Source organism: Trifolium pratense, linkage group LG3 (genome assembly GCF_020283565.1).
Source record: "Trifolium pratense cultivar HEN17-A07 linkage group LG3, ARS_RC_1.1, whole genome shotgun sequence".
Taxonomy (NCBI): domain Eukaryota; kingdom Viridiplantae; phylum Streptophyta; class Magnoliopsida; order Fabales; family Fabaceae; genus Trifolium; species Trifolium pratense.
The window spans coordinates 9547744-9572848 of record NC_060061.1 but is presented as its reverse complement, the minus strand read 5'-3'; the positions used below and the strand labels follow the sequence as shown (position 1 = coordinate 9572848).

The following is a 25105-nucleotide window of genomic DNA, read 5'->3' as shown; positions in this document are numbered from 1 at the left end:
CGTAGTAAGCCATTGGATGATCATATTCAACATTAGCAAATCAGTTTTGATAAACAAAAACAGAATATAGACAGTAATATATGCTTAAGTCTGAAATTCTTTATTCAAAATCATCAATTCTCATGATACAATTTTTGTGTTATCTACTATTTCTTAACAATAAAAGCAAACATAGTTTGGCAATAATCATTCATGTTGTTTAGAAAACGGAAATAGGCATGTCTCCAAGATGCAACGAGTATTAAGGAGCCCCAAAATGCCGAAAATCCAGTGAAAAATCCTGCAGCCATGGTTATGTAGAACGGATTTATATCCATGCCCATTCCTTTGTCTTCATGGTTGCTGTCAATTTCATGTTCTTCATTGTGACTGCAATGTGAGTCTCTGAATGAACTGTTTCTGGGGCATGCTTTGTCGAGTTGTTCACCACAAAGGTGTGGATTGCCTTCAAAACTGGAACCATCAAATGCTTGCAGCTGAGTGCCGATAGGAATTTTCCCAGACAAAGTGTTGTATGATAAGTCCAACATAACGAGTTGATCAATATTTGCCATGCTAGTGGGAATGGCGCATGACAAATGATTCATCGACAAATCCCAAAATTCCAAAGATTGCATTTCACCAATATTAGAAGGGATGGAACCCACCAACTGGTTCCTCGACAAATTTAGCACTTGCAATTCAACTAGCTTTCCAATTGCAACAGGGATGCTTTGAGTCAATAAATTTGATGACAAGTCAATTATTTTTAGATTTGCAAATTGACCTCCATAAAAAGACTTCTTTTCATACAAATAGATCGAAAAACTTTCTTTAATTGTAAGAAACTCCATATACGATTTTTCATTTATACTTTCATCAGTAGCCATTGCAGGGAAGACACATCTTGGTATCTCTCCTTTCAATTGATTCTCAGAAAGGTCTAATATCCGTAGAGACTTGAGTTGGCATAACGTTGTTGGAATAATTTCATCAAACAAATTCCCATCCAACAAGAGTACCTCTAGGATTTGAAGGTTTATACCAATCCAAGATGGTATGGGTCCTGAAAATTTATTCCACCCTAAATTCAAAAAAGTAAGCACTTGGCAATATTTTAGAGTATCTGGAATTTTTCCTAACAGATTATTACTGGACATTAACAGCAAGTGAAGAGATGTAAGGCTACCAAAAGAATCTGGAATTGATCCAACCAAATTGTTATTAGCCAGATTAAGAATAATCATGTTTGTTCCATATGTCCAACAATTTGGGATGACTCCTGACAAATCATTTGAAGATAAGTCAAGAGTTTCCAATGAGTTATTGAAATCCAATATCTCACACACATGTGAAATTGTTCCATAAAATAAATTATTGGACAGATCCAAAGTGTTTGAGTTAGGAGGCAAATGAGGCAAGGGACATGATAAATCATTGTGACTCAAATAAAGTGTTTTAAGTTTGAATTTTTGTGAAAAATTATGTCCACAACTACTAAGCTCATTGTAAGAGAGGTTCACTTCATATACTCAACGTTAGGTGACACATCCCAAAACCAATTTGGCACTGTATCAAAGATACTTGCATTTGATATATCAATATGGGAGAAATTCTTCTGTTTTTGAATCCATTTTGGAAATTGAGGGCCCAAAAGACAATTCGCCAGACCTATAGTTTCAAGTTGGAAAGGAGGAACCCAATTTTCGCTCATGTTCAATGTTACACGATGGTTAAAAGATAGGTCAAACACTTTGAGGTTGGTAAAATGAGCTAGATGATCATCAGTGATATTACCCTCCAAATTGTTTTGAGCTAAATCCAACACCACTAATTTTGATTGCTGGCGAAGACTTCTTTCCAATGAACCAATTAATCGATTATTAGAAAGACGCAACTCTTTCAAACTATCTTGGCCCAATTTCGATGGTATTGAACCGGTAAGCATATTGTATGATAGATCAAGTGCTACAAGACTCAGAATCCTGCCGATAGAATCTACTATTGAACCAGTGAGTTGATTATGCGATAGATCTAGTGTTGCAAGAGTTGTCATCTACCCAATATGAGTGTCTCTAGGATTTGCATATTTGAACCTATCCAAGATGGTATGCTGTTGATAACAAAGAAATCAAAGTGTAATAACAGTTACTTGTACCACAAGATAACTGTTTTTCTATTGTAAGCATAACTGAATATGGGTAGTTTTTTTTTTTTGGCTAAAGAATATGGGTAGTTAGATTAGTTATAACTGTTTGTTAGATGCAACTATAGTCTAAGCACTTGTATAAATAGCTTACATTAGTGATTGTAACTTTTTGAAGTTTGTGAATAAGATTTTACAATTCTGCGCTCATTGCACACCTATACTTTCTCTCTAATGAGGTTCTGCCATTGTTGATTCTCTTCTCCTTGTTCACATAACCTCACAAAAGTCTTTGAAGTCAACACGGTCACCATTGTATTGTTTAGCTTTAGTAGTAAGTTTCATCCTTTTCCTTCCTCAGTCTCTTTAACATCATATTGTCCCATTTTTTTCTACAAGTTATTTCAAAGTCTCTTGTCTTTTGCAAAAGAAATAATAAAAATAGCTAGAAATCTTTTGTGAAGTCAAGATTACTTTGATATATTTGTTTATCAATTTATAAGCAAGATTTAGTTGATCTTGATGTTGAATGAATGCTCTTCACCGTGCATGGAATCAATTACTCGTTGAACCATCCACTCACTACTTTTTTTTGTAGTCATATATCTATATTATTCTCATTTTAGTTTCCGCCGAAATAACGAAGAAACTCACTGCAGTGCGTGTCCTTCACTCTTAAAAGTTAAAAGTTGTTGGTTTTTCTTTTCCAGAAAAAATAATATAAGACTGCTAAATGATTGTTAATTTTAATTAACGGTAGCAATCTGTGCAAGCAATCTATTCTCCGTGAGACTGCTCTCGATCCCTTAAACAAGGTTTAATTTGGATTCGATTATTTTGTTATGAAAAGAAAAATTTATCCCGAAGGAACTATTCTACTAAGGGTTATCAGTTCATTGACAAATATTAGCCATTCCATGTGAAGATGGATCTCTAATTCACGTTGAAACCAGAAAAGGGAAGTGTTAATGGTAGGTAGCACTCTTGGTTATATATGATGGATATTTTAAAGGAAAGTGGCCTGGTAAAGTTATTGCTTGTAGGAGTGCCCAATATCCAGCTTTGCAATTGGGGCATTTAAAGAGATTCTTCCAGAAGAAGAAGCTTATATAGGTTATACTAGCGTCAATTTAATTTTACTAGTGACACATCGTCCATCATCTAAATATTTTTTTGAGTTCTACATATAAGTAATTGCAAGAAAATTTCCAAATTTTTTTTGTCATATGATCACTTTGATTAGGAAACAAAGACTAGTAAGATTTACATCGATCATAAATTCATAATGATACACACAAACACAGAATATATATAGTGACATGTTTAAGGCTGAAATTATTTATTCATAATCATCAACACTCTTAGATACAATTTTGTGTCATCTATTTCTTAACACAATAACAAAGCAAACACATAGTTAGGTTACATGGGAGGTTCTTGAGTGTGAAGCTTCCTCTGCAATTTATTATATGCGACAACTACTGTGACATAGATCCAATCATTCATGTTGCTTAGAAAACGGAAATAAGCATGTCTCCAAGATGCAACGAATATTAAGGAGCCCCAAAATGCCCAAAATCCAGTGACAAATCCAGCAGCCATGGTTATGTACCATGGATTTATTCCATTCTCTTTATGGTTACCATCGTTTTCATGTTCAATCTTCCCTTCATTTTTCCTGCATTGTGCGTCCTCGAATGAAATTTTTCCACTTTTTGGGCACGCTTTTGTCAGTGGATCACCACAAAGGCGTGGATTACCTTGGTAGGAAACGTTGTAAAATTCTTGTAACTGATTGCTGATTGGAATTTTCCCAGACAAAGTGTTGTATGATAAATCCAAATAAGAGAGGAATACCATATTTGCCATACTAGTGGGAATGTCACATGATAACTGATTCCTTGACAAATCCAATGCTTCCAAGTTTATCATTTCACCAAAATTGGAGGGAATGGAACCCACCAATTGGTTCCACGACAAATCCAACACTTCCAAGTTTACCATTTCACCAATATTGGAGGGTATGGAACCCACCAATTGGTTCCACGACAAATCCAACAATTCCAAGTTTTTCAGTTCACCAATATCGGAAGGAATGGAATCCACCAATTGGTTCCTCGACAAATCTAAAGAAACTAATTCAACTAGCTTTGTCATTTCTACAGGAATGCCTCCGGTTAAATAATTTGATGACAAGTCAATCATTTTAAAACCATCAACTCGACGTCCAGAAATAAACAATCGAAGCTGACTGTTTGGCCGTCTGAGTTGAGTTCGAAGTGCAAGCTTCCATTCAGACTGATAGATGGAAAGGCTTTCCTTAATTGTAAGATACTCCATATACGATTTTTCGTTTACACTTTCAGTAGTAGACATTGCAGGAAAGACACATCTTGGAATCTCTCCCCTCAATTGATTCTCAGAAAGGTCTAACATCCGTAAAGATTTTAGTGGACATAACGTTGTTGGAATATTTTCATCAAAGGAATTCCTACCCAACAAGAGTGCCTCTAGAATTTGCATGTCTGTACCAATCCACGATGGTATCGGCCCTGAAAATTGATTCGACTCTAAATTCAAAAAAGTCAGTACTTGACAATTTTTTAGAGTGTCTGGAATTTTTCCTGAAAGATTATTGTTGGACATTAACAACATGTGAAGATTTGTGAGGCTACCAAAAGAATCTGGAATTGACCCAATAAAGTTATTTTTAGTCAGACTCACAATAATCATGTTTGTCCCATATGTCCAACAATTTGGGATGACTCCTGACAAATTATTAAAAGATAAGTCAAGAGTTTGCAATGAGTTATTGACACCCAACATTTCACACACTTGCCAAATTGTTCCATAAAATAAATTGTTGGACAGATCCACAATCCTTGAGTTAGGAGGCAAACGAGGCAAGGGACCTGAGAAATAATTGTAACTCAAATCAATTGTTTTAAGTTTGAATTTTTGAGAAAAATCTTGTCCACATCTTTTCAGCTCATTGCAAGAGAGATTCATATATTCAACATTAGGTGACAAATCCCAAAACCAATTTGGCACGGTATCAGAGACACTTGCATTTGATATGTCAATATGGGAGAGGTTTTTTTGTGTTTGAATCCATTTTGGAAATTGAGGGCCCAAATGACAGTTTGCCAAACCTACAGTTTCAAGTTGGAAAGGAGGAACCCAATTTTTGCTCATATTCAAAGTTATATGGTTAAAAGATAGGTCAAACACTTTGAGGTTGCTAAAGTTAGATAAATGAACATCACTGATATGACCATCTAAACTATTTTGAGCTAAATCCAACACAATCAATTTTGATAGTTGGTAAATGTTTCTTTCCAATGATCCACTTAGGTGATTATTAGAAAGACGCAACACTTTCAAACTATTTCGGCCATTAACCTGACCAAATGTTGATGGTATTGAACCAATGAGCATATTGTATGATAGATCAAGTGCTACAAGACTCAAAAGCAAGTTAATGGAATCTGGTATTGACCTAATGAGAATATTATGTGATAGATCAAGTGTTGCAAGGGTTGTAATACTCCCAATTGAATTTGGAATTGGACCTTGTAAATTATTCTTTGAGAGATTAAGGTTTTGAAGGTGATGACAATTTTCAAACAACCAGTCGGGGATACTATTGAAATAATTGACAGACAGATCAAGAGTTACAAGAGACTCAAAATTTACTTGAGGGGGAAGAAAGGTAGGTAGTTTGTGAAGTCGGCAACCCGATAAACGCAGTGTTTCGAGAGAAGGAAGTATTATGCTAATGTCATGAAACCAATCATTTTGACAATTGCTAAGATCAACACCACTTAAATCGAGAGTTTTCAAGGAAGAAAGTCCATGAATCCATTTTAGATTGTTGATGACATAGAAATCATTGCCACTCAAGTCAAGTGATTCAAGTAGAGAAAGGTTTCCAAGATTATCAAAGAGTCTCCCCTTAAAATTTGCATGAGATAGATCTAGATGTTTTAAACTTTGCATAGTACCTACAAAATAAGGTACTCTAGATTGCATGAAATCATTGCCACCAAGGTTCAAATAACTTAAATATGGCAATTGGAGCAAAGATGAACTTAAATCACCTTGAAGTTTATCTAAGGAATTAGAAGAATGGAGATTAAGGGAGATAACATGACCTGTGGTTGTGTTACATCCTACTCCTTTCCATTGGCAACAATCTTTTCCAAGTGTCCATGTAGATAGAAGATTTGAAGGGTCTTTCAAGCCTTCCTTGAACTCAAGAAGTGCCTCTGCTTCACTGGCCATGAACTGAGCGTTGAACCCTCCATCACATAGAGCGTGTTCCTGAATTAGAAGGCAAAGAATTGCAATAAATTGAAGGAAACTCTTGTTCACCATTATTTTGATTCTAAAGGCTTAGTTCTGAGTTCTAACTCATTCTTAATTTTCTTGAATGAGCACACGACTACTTATATTCAGGATCACTGATTATTATATTCTTATTTATAAAAGAGTTACTTCTTGGCAGTTACATTTGCATGTAAAATATGAGTTAAATATTTTGGTACCGAAATTACATTGTTTATTAAGACATTACATTTTGTTTATGAAGTATCAATACCCAACAGTATAAGCTGGATACTGGATTAGGCTAAGCATCAGTCAAATTCGATCGGTTTCGATTAATTTACATCTTAACAGTATCATGGCTGATTTTAGAGACCCGCATCCGCATGTTCATGACTGATTTTTCGCACCATTGACCCGATACTCAACCCTCATCCGACTGGGAAAACACCAGCCGTTAAGAACTATCCAGAGTAGGTCGCGCACACACAAATCCAAATGATAGACCCCCCGGCTAGCCAGCATGGCAAGACATAGTCTAATCGTTAGTGGAATGGGGGCAGGCAAAAGGGACACCTTTGACTAGGTCGTTCCTGAAGTCTGTAACGTGAAAGAGTAGGCATAGTCAATAACAAAAGTCTTTGAAGTCAACACCATCACCGATGTATTGTTTAGCTTTATAGTAAGTTTCATCCTTAAGTTTATTCCTTGGTCTTTTTAACATCATATTGTCACATTTTTCTACAAGTTTCAAAGTCTCTTGTCTTTTGCAAAAGAAATAATAAAAAATAGAAATCTTTTGTGAAGTCAAGAATCAAGATTACTTTGATATATGTTTTTTAATTTATTAAGAAAAGCAAGATTTAGTTGATCTTGATGTTGAATGAATGCTCTTCACCATGTATGGAATCAATTACTCGTTGATCCATCCACTTCCTACTTTCTTTGTACTCATATATCTATTATATTATTCTCATTTTGGTTTCCACCGAAATAACCAAGAAACTCACTCACTGCAGTGCGTGTCCTCCACTCTTAAATATTAAAAGTTGTTGGTTTTTGCTTTTCCAGGAAATTTGGAGGAAAAAACAATGAAGAATACAAGCTTCCATTAATTAACGGTAGCAATCTATTCTATATTATATAAGCTAGGGCCGGAAATGAGTCGAGCTGAGTCGAACTCGTCTGAGCTCAGCTCGGCTTGACAGGAATTGGTTTAGCTCAAAATTCGGCTCAAGTTCGATACAAACTCTTTTTCAACTCGAGTTCGGCTCATTTAAAGTTCACGAACAGTTCGGTTCGGCTCGATAGATTCAATTTGTTAAGTCAAATCACATGATTTTAAAGTCAATTTTTTTGGTCAAAATTTGATGTTTAAAAAGAAAAAGCAAATGTCCCCGTGAGCTTGACTGAGTTGGTGGAGACATCGCACTATATGTGTAGGAGTTCAGGTTCGAACCCGGGACACTCTACTTATTCACCTCTAAGGTGGATTTTCTAGCCACTAGGCTACTTGAAAAAAAAAAGCAAATATTAAATTAAAATAAAAGTCATCTCGAGTAGGGGTGCTCGCATTGCGGTTTGGTTTGGTTTTGAGCATAAAAGTCATCATAATTGCGAGATAAAAATTCATGCGGTTTGGTTTGACCTGCGTGATACGTGTTCTTTGCTGCGTTTCGCGCCAGTACAGACCCTGTTTGAAGCTATTTAAAGGAAAATGAACCTCTGTTTTGGGGTTACTCACTCAGTTACAAATTGACACCATTGAAGCATATCCTAAGCACTCCATTGAAGCCTTTCATCAAGTTCCTTGAAGATTAATGATTAAGATTGGATTCATGCTATTCCTTGCAAAATCCACCTTTACTACGAGTCACTAGATTCCATTGATTAGGTATTTTGAGATGAATTTGAATTTTATGTAATTGGATTAAATAATTGAGTTGTGATATTATGAATTGTATGAATCTGATGTCAAACAGTGAATCTTATGCTTTATGCCTTTTCATATATTGATCACATGTGAATTGATTTTAGAATTCAATTATCCATGAGAATGGACATTGTGTTTGGACCTAGATTTGTTGTTCTTTGTGATTCATGGAATCTTGTTTGAAAAACCTCAATTAAACTCAAGAAATTGGACTTAATCATTTTTGGTGATTCTTTTCATGACAGAGTGCAATACGAGTAGTAATATAATATCCACTCAATTACCATCACATTAAGTCAAATGATTCGAAAATACCTGATCGCCTTTTTTTCATAATCAAAAACTCGTCTAAGTTTGATTTTAAGATTGAATGCAATTCAAAACTTTGATTTCCCCCCAATGATGTTACCAATTCTACTACTAAGTCATCGGTTCTATTGCCTTGTGTGAAATTAGAAAATCCCTGCGGTTGTTGACGAATTGTATACTTGCAATTTCACAATCAATACACAAACACAGAATATAGATAGTGATATGTTTAAGGCTGAGATTCTTTATTCAAAATCATAAACACTCTGAATACATTTTGTGTGTCATCTATTTCTTAACACAATAACAAAGCAAACATAATTAGGTTACATGGGAGGTTGTTGAGTGTGAAGCTTTCTTCTCAATTTATTAATTGCGACAACTACAGTGACATAGATCCTATCATTCATGTTGCTTAGAAAACGGAAATAAGCATGTCTCCAAGATGCAACAAATATTAAGGACCCCCAAAATGCCCAAAATCCTGTAGAAAACCCCATTCCCATGCTTATGTAGAATGGATTTATTTCCATGCCCATGCTTTTATCTTCATGGTTGTCACTGTGACTGCAATGTGCCTCCTCAAAGGAATTGTTTGCATTTCCACGGCATTTTTGTGAGAGTGGAAAACCACAGAGGCGTGGATTACCCTCGTAGGAATCATTGGAGAATATACTAAACTGCCTGCCCTGTGGAATTTTCCCAGACACACTGTTGTATGATATGTTGAAAAGTTCGAGGTTATTCAGATTAACCATGCTACTGGGAATGGCACATGATAACTGATTCCTCGACAAATCCAACGATTCCAAGTTTTGCATTTCACCAATACTGGAAGGAATGGAACCAACCAACTGGTTACCCAACAAATCTAATGAAACCAATTCAACTAGCTTTGTCATTTCAACGGGAATGCTTTGTGTTAAATAATTTGATGACAAGTCAATTGTTCTAAAAAAATCAACAAATCTTCCAATAATAATAAGATCCATCCCATTCATTGGAATTGAAAGTGGAAGCTTCCTTTCAGACTGATAGATCAAAAGACTTTCCTTGATCGTAAGAAACTCCATATACGATTTTTCATTTACACTCTCTTGTGTTGCCATTGCAGGAAAGACACATCTAGGAATCCCTCCTGTCAATTTATTCTCGGAGAGGTCTAATATTCATAAAGACTTGAGTAGGCATAACGTTTTTGGAATACTTTCATCAAAGAAATTCCTACGCAACAAGAGTACTTCTAGGATTTGCAAGTTTGTACCAAGTTTGTACCAATTTTTTCCTGACAGATTATTGTTGGACATTAACAACAAGTGAAGAGATGTAAGGCTACCAAAAGAATCTGGAACCGATCCAACCAAATTGTTTTTAGCCAGATTAAGAATAATCATGTTTGTTCCATATGTCCAACAATTTGGGATGACTCCTGACAAATTATTTGAAGATAAGTCAAGAGTTTCCAATGAGTTATTGAAGCTCAATATCTCACACACATGTGAAATTGTTCCATAAAATGAATTGTGGGACAAATCCAACATCCTCGAGTTAGGAGGCAAACGGGGTAAGGGACATGAGAAATTATTGTAGCTCAAATCAAGTATTTTAAGTTTCAATTTTTGTGATAAATCATGTCCACATCTTCTCAATTCATTGTAAGAGAGGTCCATATACTCGACATTAGGTGACAAATCCCAAAACCAATTTGGCACGAAATCATAGATACCTGTATTCGATATATCAATATGGGAGAATTTGATCTGTGTTTGAATCCATTTTGGAAATTGAGGGCCCAAATGACATTTCGCCAAACTTATAGTTTCAAGTTGGAAAGGGGGGACCCAATTTTGACTGATGTTTAAAGTTACATGGTTAAAAGATAGATCTAACACTTTGAGGTTTGCTAAACTTAGCTAGATGAGCGTCATTGATATTTCCCTCCAAATTGTTTTTGCCTAAATCCAACACAATCAATTTTGATAGCTGGTAAATGCTTCTTTCCAACGACTCGTTTAGTTGATTATAAGAAAGACGCAATTCATTCAAACTATTTTGGCCATGAGCTTGGCCCAGTGATGATGGTATTGAACCACTGAGCATATTGTATGATAGATCAAGTGTTACAAGACTCACTAGCTTGTCAAAGGAATCTGGTATGGAACCAATGAGTATATTATGTGATATATCAAGTGTTACAAGACTTGTCAATGTTGTCATCCTCTCAATTGAGTATGGTATAGGGCCACTTAAATTATTCCTTGAGAGATTAAGTTTTTGTAGGTGGTGATAATTTTCAAACAACCAATCAGGGATACTATTGAAGTAATTTATGGACAGATCAAGGCTTAGAAGAGAATCAAAATCCAGTTCAAGTGGAGGAGATGTAGATATTTTGTCAAGTCGACAACCTGATAAACGCAGTGTTTCAAGAGAATGAAGTAATATAATAATATCATGAAACCAATCATTTTCACAACTGCTAAGATCAACACCACTTAAATCGAGAAGTTTCAAGGAAGAAAGTCCATGAAGCCATTTTATATTATTGACAAAGAGACCATTGCCGCTCAAATCAAGCGATTCAAGTAGAGATAACTTTCCTAGATTATCAAAGAGGCTCCCCTTAAAATTTGCATGAGATAGGTTAAGATGTTTTAAACTTTCCATAGTACCTAGAAAATAAGGTACTGTAGATTGCATGAAATCTATGCCACTAAGGTTCAAATAACTTAAATATGGCAATTGTAGCAAAGATGAACTTAAATGACCTTGAAGTTTATCTATGGAATTAGAAGAATGGAGATTAAGGGAGATAACATGACCTGTGGTTGTGTTACATCCTACTCCTTTCCAATGGCAGCAATCTTTTCCAAGTGTCCATGAAGATAAAAGATTTGAAGGGTCTTTCAAGCCTTCCTTGTACTCAAGAAGAGCTTTTGCTTCAGTGTTGAAGTTGAACCCTCCATTACATAGGACGTGTCTCTGCATCAGAAGACATAGAATTGCAATAAATTGAAAGAAACTGGTATTCACCATCATTTTGATTCTATAGGTTTTCAATTCTTACTCTTTCTTAATATTGCTAAAAGATCACATGATCACTACTTATATTCACCATCACTGATTATTATATGGGAAAAGCTAACATGTGCCCTTGGGGCACTTGTTAGTGTACTATAAAAAGAAATTTGACATTGTAACTCGTGCATTTCATAATTTTATAAGTCAAAACATTGTTTATTTCAAGATCAAATTACCATTTGAAGTAGCCTAACATGTGCCCTTAGAGCACATGTTAGCATGACCCTTATTATATTATTACTGACTATTATTATAGAGTTTAAATTTCACTTTTGACCCTTTATTTTTAATCCTTCTGCAAAAGGTCAATTCTGACCAAGTCAACACTGACGTGACGAGTCACTTAAGTGAGTCAGATGCCCCTGTGTTTAGCCCCTTTTGCAAAATATGATTAATAATTTAATTTGTTAAGATTGATTGAAGGATTAAATTTGATTTAACATTTACACCAGGATTACATCAAATTTGAATTTATTTAGTTTAAAATCAGGATTAAATTAAAAGTAATTGAAATCAACAGTGTCGCCATTGTTTAGCTTTAGTAAGTTTCTTCCCTCCTTCCTTAGTCCCCTGCATCTAGTATAATGTAACGTCATCTCTTGTCCCATTTTTCTACAAGTTATTTCAAAGTCTTTTTGTCTTTTGCAAAAGAAATAATAAAAATAAAAATCTATTGCGAAGTCAAGATTAATTTGATTTATTTATTATGAAGTCAAGATTAATTATGAAAGCAAGGCCGGCTTGCCACAAGTACAGGGTTCTATATGAAGCCGGCCTACATTTTTTTTGGCTTCAAAAACAATTTATATTGGAGTAGGCTTCTAAAAAAATAAAAAAAGGTTGATTTAAAAATAAAATAAAAATGGTAGTAGGACTTAATTTGAAGTCTTATTTGCGGTTTATGTGTTAATGTTAATCATATAAGTGATCATACATGGATAATTGATTATGCTTAGGAATTCCTCAAGAAATTTAGTAAACTATTTACCAATCTCAAGACTATAGTTACTGTTGAATTTGTAGTATTTAGGTGAAACAATAGGAGAAAACAATAAGAAACAAATATTATTATTGATAATAAAATAGTATGATACTACTTTGATATTTATAACCAAGTGAATATATTTAAATTTAAACTAAATCCCTTAATTATAGGGAGAATAAACAAACTTAATAATATAAAACTTATGAATATCTTTTAAGAATATTTTCTATTCTAACAGTTACTTTTATGTCAAATCTGACTTGAAATCCATAGAGTGTTGATGTTTAACTAATCAACTTTAAGGCTGAAATTCTTTATTCAAAATCATCCACAAACTAGAGACAATTTTTGTTTCTTCTATTTCTTAACACAAAACAATATAACAGAGCAAACATATAGTTAGGTTACATGGGAGGTTATTGAGTGTGAAGCTTCCTCCGCAAGTTATTAAACGTGACAACTACAGTGACATAGATCCTATCATTCATGTTGCTTAGAAATCGGAAATATGCATGTCTCCAAGATGCAATGAATATTAAGGAGCCCCAAAATGCCCAAAATCCAGTGAAAAAACCTGCAGCCATGGTTATTTAGAATGGATTTATTCCATTCTCTTCATGGTTACCATCATTTTCATGTTCAATTATCCCTTCATTTTTCCTGCATTGTGCATCCTCGAATGAAATGTTTCCACTTTTTGGGCACGCTTTTGTCAGTGGAGGACAACAAAGGTGTGGATTACCTTGGTAGGAATCGTTGTCAAATGATTGTAACTAAGTTCCGGTTGGAATTTTCCCTGACAAAGTGTTGTATGATAAATCCAAATAAGAGAGGAATGTCATATTTGCCATGCTAGTGGGAATGTCACATGATAACTGATTCCTCGACAAATCCAATGCTTGCAACTTTGAGGTTGCTAAAGTTAGCTAGATGAACATCACTGACATTACCCTCCAAATTGTTTTGAGCTAAATCCAACACAACCAATTGTCTTTATTGTTATTAGCTTTGTTCTGTCTCAATCATCTTTATTAGCTGATAGTCAATGTCTCCGCATTAGTAGAATGAATGCTCTTCTTCAGTCTTCACCATGCGTGGAATCAATTACTGATTGCATGAATGCTCTTCTTTGTACTCGTATATCCAACGAAATAACCAAGAAACTCACTACAGTGCGTGTCCTCTAGTGTTAAAAGTTGTTGGTTTTTGCTTTTCCAGGAAAAATAATCTAAAATGTTAGTATTATTTTGGAGGAAAAAACAATGAATACAAAATGATAGTTAATTTTAATTAACGGTAGCAATCTTTGCAGCAATCTATTCTATATTATATAAGCTTCCATCAATGTCTCCGCGAGATTGCTCTCGATCCCTTAAAGCAAGTTTTTAATGGAACTTTTGATACTCCGACATTTTAAAACAAAACTGGAGAATGAATTAAAGTGACACACTAATAACTACTTAACAATAGTTCATGATTCATCACTCAACTAGTAGTTTATTTCTATTTCAATAAAAGTTTCTAAGTCGCGTTGTGGTCATTTTCATTTACATTGTGATGCTTCGTATTGTAAATAGATGCGGCCACAATTGCAATTGCCGAGGCCTCTAAAATTTCGATATACTGTGGTTGCAATTGTTGGCTGCACTCAAAAACCACAATTGCCATACTAAATTTTCTTAATAAGGATTTGAATCAAATTTTAATTTATATATGCCTGGCCTGCTTTGTGTTTTTCGGGTTCTGGTGTTTATAACAGTTTGTAATTCTGCCCCGTTTCAAGGCATTCCTTGCGCTTGGAGTATATATATACATGTTTAATTTAATGATCAGGTCTTAAGAAAATTATATGCATGTTGAAAATTTAATGATAGTTACTTAGTTAGGTATCTGCCTTGGAGTTTCAGCTTTACAATTGTGGCATTTGAAGAGATTCTTCCAGAAGAAGCTTATATTGGTTATGCTAGCATCAACGTTATTGTACTAGTGAAACATCGTCCATACTATGACGCATTAAGCCATTGGATGATCAAATTCAACATTAGCAAATCAGTTTTAATGAACAAACACAGAATAAAGAGAGTGATATGTTTAAGGCTGAAATTCTTTATTCAAAATCATCAACACTCTGGATACAATTTTTGTGTCATCTACTATTTCTTAACACAATAACAAAGCAAACATAGTTTGGTTACATGGGAGGTTGTTGAGCGTGAAGCTTCCTACGCAATTTATTATATGCAACAACTACTGTGACATAGATCCTATCGTTCATGTTGCTTAGAAAACGGAAGTAAGCATGTCTCCAAGATGCAATGAGTATTAAAGATCCCCAAAATACCCAAAATCCTGTGGAAAATCCTATTCCCATGCTTATGTAGAACGGATTTATTTCCATGTCCATTCCTTTGTCTTCATGGTTGCTGTCATCTTCATGTTCTTCACTGTGACTACAATGTGCATCTTTGAACGAACTGTTTATGGGGCATGCATTGTCGAGTGGTACACCACAAAGGTGTGGATTACCTTCGAAACTGGAACCATAAAATGATTGCAACTGAGAGCCGATAGGAATTTTCCCTGACAAAGTGTTGTATGATAAGTCCAACAAATATAGCCGTTCGATATTTGCCATGCTAGTGGGAATGGCACATGATAACTGATTCCTTGACAAATCCAAAAATTCCAAGTTTTTCAATTCACCAATATTGGAAGGAATAGAACCCACCAATTGGTTCCTCGACAAATTTAATGACATTAATATAGCTAGCTCTGCAATTTCAACAGGGATGCCTTCTGTTAAATTATTTGATGACAAGTCAATCATTTTTAGATTTTCAAAATATCCATGAAAAATATTTTTTTCTAACAAATGGTTCAAAAGAGACTTTCTTTCAGACAGATAGATTGAAATACTTTCTTTAATAGTAAGAAACTCCATATACGATTTATCGTTTATACTTTCATCAGTAGCCATTGCAGCGAAGACTCATCTTGGTATCTCTCCTTTCAATTGATTCTCAGAAATGTCTAATATATGTAGAGACTTGAGTTGGCATAATGATATTGGGATATTTCCATCAAAGGAATTCCTACCCAAAATGAGTGTCTCTAGGATTTGCATGTCTGTACCAATCCAAGATGGTATGGGCCCTGAAAATCGATTCGACTGTAAATCCAATAAAGTCATCATTGTGCAATTTTTTAGTGTGTTGGGAATTTTTCCAGAAAAATCATTGTTGTACATTAACAACATGTGAAGATTTATCAGGCAGGCTACCAAAGGAATCAGGAATTGACCCAATAAAATTGTTATTAGCCAGATTTAGAATGATCATGTTTGTCCCATTTGTCCAACAATTTGGGACGACTCCTGATAAAGTATTAACAGACAAGTCAAGAATTTCCAATGAGTTATTGAAATCCAATATCTCACACACGTGTGAAAATGTTCCATAAAATGAATTGTTGGACAAATCCAACATCCTCAAGTTAGGAGGAAAACGGGGCAAGGGACATAAGAAATTATTGTTGCTCAAATCAAGTGTTTTAAGTTTCAGTTTTTGAGAAAAACCTTTTCCACATCTTTTCAGTTCATTAGTGGAGAGGTTCATATACTCAACATTAGGTGACAAATCCCAAAACCAATTTGGCACAGTATCAGAGACACTTGCATTTGATATATCAATATGGGAGAAATTCTTCTGAGTTTGAATCCATTTTGGAAATTGAGGGCCCAAATTACATTTAGCCAAACCTATAGTTTCAAGTTGGAAAGGAGGGATCCAATTTTTGCTCATGTTGAATGTGACTTGATGGTTAAAAGACAGATCCAACACTTTGAGGTTGCTAAAGTTAGCTAGATGAACATCATTGATATTACCCTCCAAATTGTTTTGAGCTAAATCCAACACAACCAATTTTGATAGCTGATGAAGACTTGTTTCCAATGACCCATTTAATTGATTATTAGAAAGACGCAACACTTTCAAACTATTTTGGCCATTAACCTGGCCCAATATTGATGATATTGAACCAGTGAGTCTATTTTGCGACAGATCAAGGGTTGCAAGAGTTTTCAACCTCTCAATTGAATATGGAATTGGACCTTGTAAATTGTTCGTTGAGAGATTAAGGTATTCAAGGTGATGACAATTTTCAAACAACCAGTCGGGGATACTATTGAAATAATTGACAGACACATCAAGAGTTACAAGAGACTCAAAGTTCACTTGAGGTGGAGGAAAGGTAGGTAGTTTGTGAAGTTGGCAACCCGATAAACACAGTGTTTCAAGAGAAGGAAGTATTATGTTGATGTAATGAAACCAATCATTTTGGCAATTGCTAAGATCAACACCACTTAAATCGAGACATTTCAAGGAAGAAAGTCCAGAAAGCCATTTTATGTTATTGACATAGAAATCATTGCCACTCAAATCAAGTGATTCAAGTAGAGAAAGGTTTCCAAGATTATCAAAGAGTCTCCCCTTAAAATTTGCATGAGATAGGTCTAGATGTTTTAAATTTTCCATAGTACCTAGAAAATAAGGTACTGTGGATTGCATGAAATCTATGCCACTAAGGTTCAAATAACTTAAATATGGCAATTGAAGCAAAGATGAACTTAAATGACCTTGAAGTTTATCTAAAGAATTAGAAGAATGGAGATTAAGGGAGATAACATGACCTGTGGTTGTGTTACATCATACTCCTTTCCAATGGCAACAATCTTTTCCAAGTGTCCATGAAGATAAAAGATTTGTAGGGTCTTTCAAGCCATCCTTGAACTCAAGAAGTGCCTCTGCTTCACTGGCTATGAACTGAGTGTTGAACCCTCCATCACATAGAATGTGTTCATGCATTAGAAGGCATAGAAATGCAATAATTTTTGCTATAAGTTGAAGGAATTTGTTATTCACCAACATTTTGATTGTAAAGATTCTTAATTTTATAACTCTTAATTTTCTTGAATTAGCACACCACCACTTATAGGAGTTTTGGTGCCTTAGAATTTTTTTTACCTGTTAATGATAAATTAAATAAAGATTATTTTAAAGAAATTATTAACACATATGAAATGTTAAAAATATTCTGTGTATTAATGTATTATTAAAGTACATAGAAAAAGTAGAAAATATTTTCTTTTAACCAGAAAAGAAAAGTATTCCATTCCAAAGTCATTGAAGTCAACACTATTGTTTAGCTTTTGTAAGTTTCATCCCTGCATCTCTAGTGACCCTCCATTTAGGATTGTAACATCATCTTGTACCGTTTTCTACAAGTTATTCTAAAGTCTCTTGTCCTTTGCAAAAAAAAAAAAAATAGAAAATGTCAAAGTCTTTTTTGAAGTCAAGATGTTTTTTTGAGAGAGTAGAACATACTGTTAGTTTTCTTCTTAGCTTTTGCATTTGTGCTTCATTTAGTTCTTGTATATTTTGTCTAACCCTTCAATTTCTAAGAAAGAAATGTCTGAGTCATGGTTTTAAATTGCGGACGCGGATGCGGTAACGGTTGTGGCCGTACACGTGAATAAAAATCACAACGCAATTGATGTGTGATGCGGTTGCGGAGGTTATTGCATCAACAATACTGCGGCTGCAATTGCGGATGCGGAATTGAATTTAAAACCTTGGTCTCGGTAATATATATTTTGCCCAAAGAATAATTACTTTATTTATCTCACAATCAAATTAATTCAGAGTTCAAATGTGGGTAAAAAATAGTACCAAAGTTTTCAAATTAAAATATTAACTCATCTTTTCATCAAAGTTATTCCTACCCAATATGAGTGTCTCTAGGATTTGCATATTTGAACCTATCCAAGATGGTATGCTATTGATAACAAAGAAATCAAAGTGTAATACTTGTACCACAAGATAACTGTTTTCCTATTGTAAGCATAACTGGATATGGGTAGTTAGATTAGTTATAACGGTTTGTTAGGTGCAACTATAGTCTAAGTGAATGTGTCAGATTATCAGCAGACGACAATCTGCTTTCTTCATCATCATTTCGTCAACTATATTTCTTTATTATGAATTAAAGTAGTGCTAAATGCTAATGACTATTTAACAACACCTCTTCATATATATTGCATACAGAAGCGACCGAAAAGAGACAATATAGCCTGGAATAACAGGCAGTCATAACCTCAGTGACGATAGATTCACATTGAAACCAGAAAAGGGAAGTGTTAATGGTAGCACTGTAACACTGTTGGTTATATATGATGGATATTTTAAAGGAAAGTGATAAAGTTATTGCTTGTAGGAGTGTGCTCAATATTCAGCTTTGCAATTGTGTCAACTTAACATTAACAAATCAGATTTGAGACACAAAACACAGAATATAGATAGTGATATGTTTAAGGCTGAAATTCTTTATTCAAAATCATCAACTCCCCGGGATACAATTTTTGTGCCATCTATTTCTTAACACAATAACAAAGCAAACATAGTTTGGTTACATGGGAGGTTGTTGAGCGTGAAGCTTCCTACGCAATTTATTATATGCAACAACTACTGTGACATAGATCCTATCATTCATGTTGCTTAGAAAACGGAAGTAAGCATGTCTCCAAGATGCAATGAGTATTAAAGATCCCCAAAATACCCAAAATCCTGTGGAAAATCCTATTCCCATGCTTATGTAGAACGGATTTATTTCCATGTCCATTCCTTTATCTTCATGGTTGCTGTCATTTTCATGTTCTACACTGTGACTGCAATGTGCATCTTTGAACGAACTGTTTCTGGGGCATGCTTTCTCGAGTGGTTCACCACAAAGGTGTGAGTTACCTTCAAAACTGAATCCAGAAAATGATTGCAACTGAGGTCCTGATGGAATTTTCCCAGACAAAGTGTTGTATGATAAGTCCAACACAGCTAGCCGTTCCATATTTGCCATGTTAGTGGGAATGGCACATGATAAATGATTCCACGACAAATCTAATGTGTCCAAGTTTTTCAGTTCACCAATATTGGAAGGAATGGAACCCACCAATTGGTTCCTCGACAAATTTAATGAAATTAATTCAGCTAGCTCTGCCATTTCAACAGGGATGCCTTCTGTTAAATTATTTGATGACAAGTCAATTGTTTTAAGCATAGCATTTCTCCTTTGGAATAGCATTAGAAGTTGATTATTCCTTTCAAACAGATAGATCAAAAGACTTTCCTTAATTGAAAGATATTCCATGTAGGAATTTTCATTTACACTTTCTTCAGTTGCCATTGCAGCGAAGTGGCATCTTTTTGGAATCTCTCCCCTCAATTGATTCTCAGAAAGGTCTAACATCTGTAAAGACTTGAGTTGGCATAATGTTTTTGGTATATTTCCATCAAAGGAATTCCTACCCAACATGAGTGCCTTTAAAATTGGCATGTCTGTACCAATCCAAGATGGTATGCCCCCTGAAAATCGATTCGACTGTAAATCCAATAAAGTCATCAGTGGGCAATTTCTTAGTGTGTTGGGAATTTTTCCAAAAAGATTATTGTTGGACATTATTAACATGTGAAGCTTTGCAAGGCAACCAAAGGAATTTGGAATTAATCCAGTAAAATTGTTTTTAGCCAGATTAAGAATGATCATGTTTGTCCCATTTGTCCAACAATTTGGAATGACTCCTGACAAATTATTTGAAGATAACACAAGAATTTCCAATGAGTTATTGAAGCTCAATATCTCACACACATGTGAAATTGTTCCATAAAATGAATTATGGGACAAATCCACCATCCTCGAGTTAGGAGGCAAACGGGGCAAAGGACATAAGAAATTATTGTTTCTCAAATCAAGTGTTTTAAGTTTCAATTTTTGTGAAAAACCTTGTCCACATCTTTTCAGTTCATTGTAAGAGAGGTTCATATACTCAACATTAGGTGACAAATCCCAAAACCAATTTGGCACAGTATCAGAGACACTTGCATTTGATATATCAATATGGGAGAAATTCTTTTGAGTTTGAATCCATTTTGGAAATTGAGGGCCCAAAAGACAATTCGCCAAACCTATAGTTTCAAGTTGGAAAGGAGGAATCCAATTTTTGCTCATGTTCAAAGTTATATAGTTAAAAGATAGGTGTAACACTTTGAGGTTGCTAAAGTTATCTAGATGTACATCACTGATATTACCTTCCAAATAGTTATAAGCTAAATCCAACACAACCAATTTTGATAGTTGGTGAATGTTTCTTTCTAATGACCCATTTATTAGATTATTAGAAAGATGCAACTTTTTCAAACTACTTTGGCCATGAGCTTGCCCTAATGTTGATGGTATTGAACCGGTGAGCATATTGTCTGATAGATCTAGTGATACAAGACTCAAAAGCATGCTAATGGAATTTGGTATTGAACCATTGAGCATATTTTGTGACAGATCAAGTGTTGCAAGAGTTGTCACCCTCCCAATTGAATGTGGAATTGGACCTTGTAAAGCGTTCCTCGAGAGATTAAGGTATTGAAGGCGACGACAATTTTCAAACAACCAATCAGGAATAGTACTATTGAAATAGTTTATCGACAGATCGAGAGTTACAAGAGAATCACAATTCAGTTCAGATCGAGGGAATTTAGGTAGTTTGTGAAGTCGACAACACGATAAACACAATGTTTCAAGAGAATGGAGTATTATGCTAATATCATGAAACCAATCATTTTTGCAACTACTAAGATCAACACCACTTAAATCCAGAACTTTCAAGGACGAAAGTTCATGAAGCCATTTTAGACTGTTGACATAGAAACCATTTCCACTCAAATCAAGTGATTCAAGTAGAGAAAGGTTTCCAAGATTATCAAAGAGACTCCCCTTAAAATTTGCATGAGATAGGTCAAGATGTTTTAAATTTTGCATAGTACCTAGAAAAGTAGGTACTCTAGATTGCATGAAGTCATTGCCACTAAGGTTCAAATAACTTAAATGTGGCAATTTTAGCAAAGATGAACTTAAATTATGACCTTGAAGTTTATCTAAGGAATTAGAAGAATGGAGATTAAGGGAGATAACATGACCTGTGGTTGTGTTACATCCTACTCCTTTCCAATGGCAACAATCTTTTCCATGTGTCCATGAAGATAAAAGATTTGAAGGGTCTTTCAAGCCATCCTTGAACTCAAGAAGTGCCTCTGCTTCACTGGCTATGAACTGAGTGTTGAACCCTCCACCGCATAGAACGTGTCCATGCATTACAAGGAATATAATTGCAATAAATTGAAGAAATATGCTATTCGCCATTATTTTAATTATGAAACTTCTTAGTTTTATATCTTTTTCTTAATTTTCTTCAATGAGCACACCACTACTTATATAGGAGTTTCAGTGCCTTAATAATTTTTTAAAAAAACAAAAAGGCAATGGTGCCATTTTTAATTCCATAAATGAGCAATATGTAACATAAAATGCATTCCAATAAAAAGAGATATCTCCATTGTGTGGAAATTGTTGGTAAGCTTCATTCCTCCTTCCTTAGAGGTGCAACCGTGTAACACATGTGAACCAAATGACAACAAACATGTAATCAGGGCCGGCCTACACCCATGTGCCGGGTGTGCGGCGATATGAGGTATTAAAATTTTGAGGTCCTATAATAATAATCATATATTTTTAATTTTTCATAAAATATCAAATGTGTATCAATAGATTAACATGAGTTGAAGATTGAAAATCCAAGATCTCTGACATACTACCAAATATCTCACCATTAGACTCAACTTAATGACTTTTGTTACTCTTTTTATTAGGGATATTTTTAATATTCGAACAAGATCTCCAAATAGTCGGAAATAATAGTCCTACATGTAATGATTGACCATTGTGCATCAAACCACAAAAAGAAAAGGCATGGTACAATGCATTATTAGGAAAAACACTGCTCATACCCAACAAACTCAAAACAGCTAGATAATCATAATAAGCCAAAAATAGGACGATAAAAGAATAAGTGTTAAGCGGAATTGACGACGCCCGGATGAGCAAGGTTGTCTTTGGTCGGAATTTTATTGTATAGTAATCTCTAAGTAAATAAAGAAACTTTCAATGGAACAATCTTGTTCTAAACAAAGTATTTGATAATTGATAAAGGAGAGGTCTACAAATCAACCTGTGCTTCGGGGCCTCGGGCAACATTTGATAGACACGTTTGATTGAATAATCACACAAACCATTTTTTTGCCATATATAACCACCTGTCACAAGTATTAGCCTGTACAAATAATTTTTAAATGAATTTTACACACAAGCATAACTAAAACAAGTTATATTTAAAGAAACTTAAACAAATGACCCTAAAATCTCCAATTTTAAATCCTTTTAAACGTACAATTAAATTAAAAATAATGACTATGATTTATAGGAATGAAGATGTTTTACACTCCACAAAAGTGTGTGATGATTATGCAAAGAGTAAATGATTATTTGAAAATTTGCAATATTTTGAAAAAAAAAAAAACAGACACTAAATTATGAAACATTATGTAATTCAATAACCTTGTACAAAATGTCTTGACATTCAAGTTCCAAACATCATCAAAAAAAGCAATTTTAAACTTATATATGTAGTTTTTTTTGTTTTTTTTCCCTTTTACTTTAAATGCAGTTAGTAAAGTAATATATAAATGTGAAAGGTTGAATTGATAAATAGTGTGTTAGTTGACAAAGTAAATAGAAACTGAGTGGGAAACATGGCATCCGCCCAGCCCATTTTTGCATCCACCTTTTGCAGCAAGTCAAAATTTACAGTAAAATTTCACAACAAATGCTTATTGTCCACTGTTGATTGGTCATAAAACAGAGCCAAAAATATATCTGCATCATAATTGGTTGCACACCAAGGACACCAAAGTCTTTATTACAAAAGTAAATCGAATGATAATTTTCTCCAAACTCTTATGATCAACAACTTTTTTTTTAATCAGCAAATATATTATAAAGTATAAAACATGTAAATGACGAGAATAAATACAAAACTACAAGAAAATGCAGTAGAACAACAAATTGCCCATTGTTCCATTTATTTTTTAGAATTACTATAATATATACGAAATTTCTACTGCTATTAACAATGACGAATCTCTATAAGATAATTTCCTAATTAAATTCTCTTCATATGCAGAAGCTAGAAATCGAACATCTAACACTTATTACTACTTGATATTCAATTAATTGTTGGTATTATTCTATTTTTTTTATTGCTATAAAAAAGTTCAATATTAATTAATTAAACAACACACATATACACACACGAATACTAGTAGAGTCGTACTATCGTAAAGACAGAACTATAGGTATTGAATGAAAAGTCTTCAAAAGAGTGAAGCACCGAACATATATACATACAAGTCCATGCACGCTTGTGTACAAATTCCTCACTTTCTACAAAAAGCTAGCTGGCCACTATATATAAAACTTGTTTCTTGGAACCCTTTTCTTTGTTTATTATCATCCATCACAAGTCACAAACAACCCTTGACTCACTTCTTTGTTGAAATCAAAATATAATTAAGCTGCCTCTAGGGTTTGTCAGAGGACTTATTCCATAGCCATTTTGGCATTCTGTCCACCTCTATTTATAAATATAAATTGGAGGTGGCCAGTCAGTCAAACGGGCTATGAGAATCTGTCTCCGACAAACCTCCTTGAGGCTGGATCCCTCAATTTCATCTTCTTGCAGGTAATTTCTATGGTGAAAATAATGAGTTGATGGAAGCTCAAGAGTTTGCTTGTATATTTGATGAATGAAAGTTCTATATGATTGAGGATTTGCCTCCAAGGTAATTTTTCTTTTTGTTTTTTTTGTTCTTTAATTTCTTGCAATAAAGAGAGATTTCAAGTGGAAGTTAATATTTATTTTCATCGCTTGTTGTTGATTGTGCGAACTTCATAGTTCATCATACTCTAGGATCTTATGTTATATTCACTTGTTTATTCTAGCTCTTTGATTTTTAAATTAGTGTTAAGTCAACTACTAAATTACTTGAACTCGACCAAAGTATGTTACATAATTTTTTTTTATTATCTTTGAAACACTAAATGTATTTTATAAAATTACTAGAAAACAATAATTAAATGCCGACTAAATTATGTATAGAGAAGAAAAAAATGTTAAATTTGTCTCAATATTTTGTTCTCTAATTCTCTATCTTTCTTTATATTTGTTGTGAATTCGATAATATCACACCAATAATAATCTTGATGTGTGAAGCAAATACGATTAAGCAATCAAAATAAGCGAACGGCAATAATAATCACAAATAATGATAAACGGCGAGAAAAGAAAAGGACACAATAAATTGTTTACCCAGTTCAGTCAATGTGACCTAATCTGGGGGAGAGAGCAGCTCTC

The 25105-nt window shown here is 34.2% G+C and overlaps 2 protein-coding genes and 3 pseudogenes across 2 annotated transcripts; all 5 read right to left on the bottom strand.

Moving 5' to 3' along the window:
• Positions 1-16: 16 nt before the first annotated feature.
• Positions 17-2149, bottom strand: LOC123913786 (annotated as a pseudogene).
• Positions 2150-3291: 1142 nt separating this feature from the next.
• LOC123919026 (receptor-like protein EIX1) lies at positions 3292-6700 on the bottom strand. Its single transcript, XM_045971248.1, has one exon. The coding sequence runs from the start codon at positions 6500-6502 to the stop codon at positions 3548-3550; it is 2955 nt and encodes a 984-aa protein (XP_045827204.1). The 5' UTR covers positions 6503-6700; the 3' UTR covers positions 3292-3547.
• A 2234-nt stretch (positions 6701-8934) lies between these two features.
• On the bottom strand, positions 8935-11732 carry LOC123916761 (annotated as a pseudogene).
• Positions 11733-14842: 3110 nt separating this feature from the next.
• LOC123917768 lies at positions 14843-17684 on the bottom strand (annotated as a pseudogene).
• LOC123917767 (receptor-like protein EIX2) lies at positions 14843-22228 on the bottom strand. The gene has a single exon (XM_045969590.1). It carries the CDS (start codon positions 21997-21999, stop codon positions 19222-19224), a length of 2778 nt encoding a protein of 925 aa, XP_045825546.1. The 5' UTR covers positions 22000-22228; the 3' UTR covers positions 14843-19221.
• Between the last annotated feature and the right edge of the window lie 2877 nt (positions 22229-25105).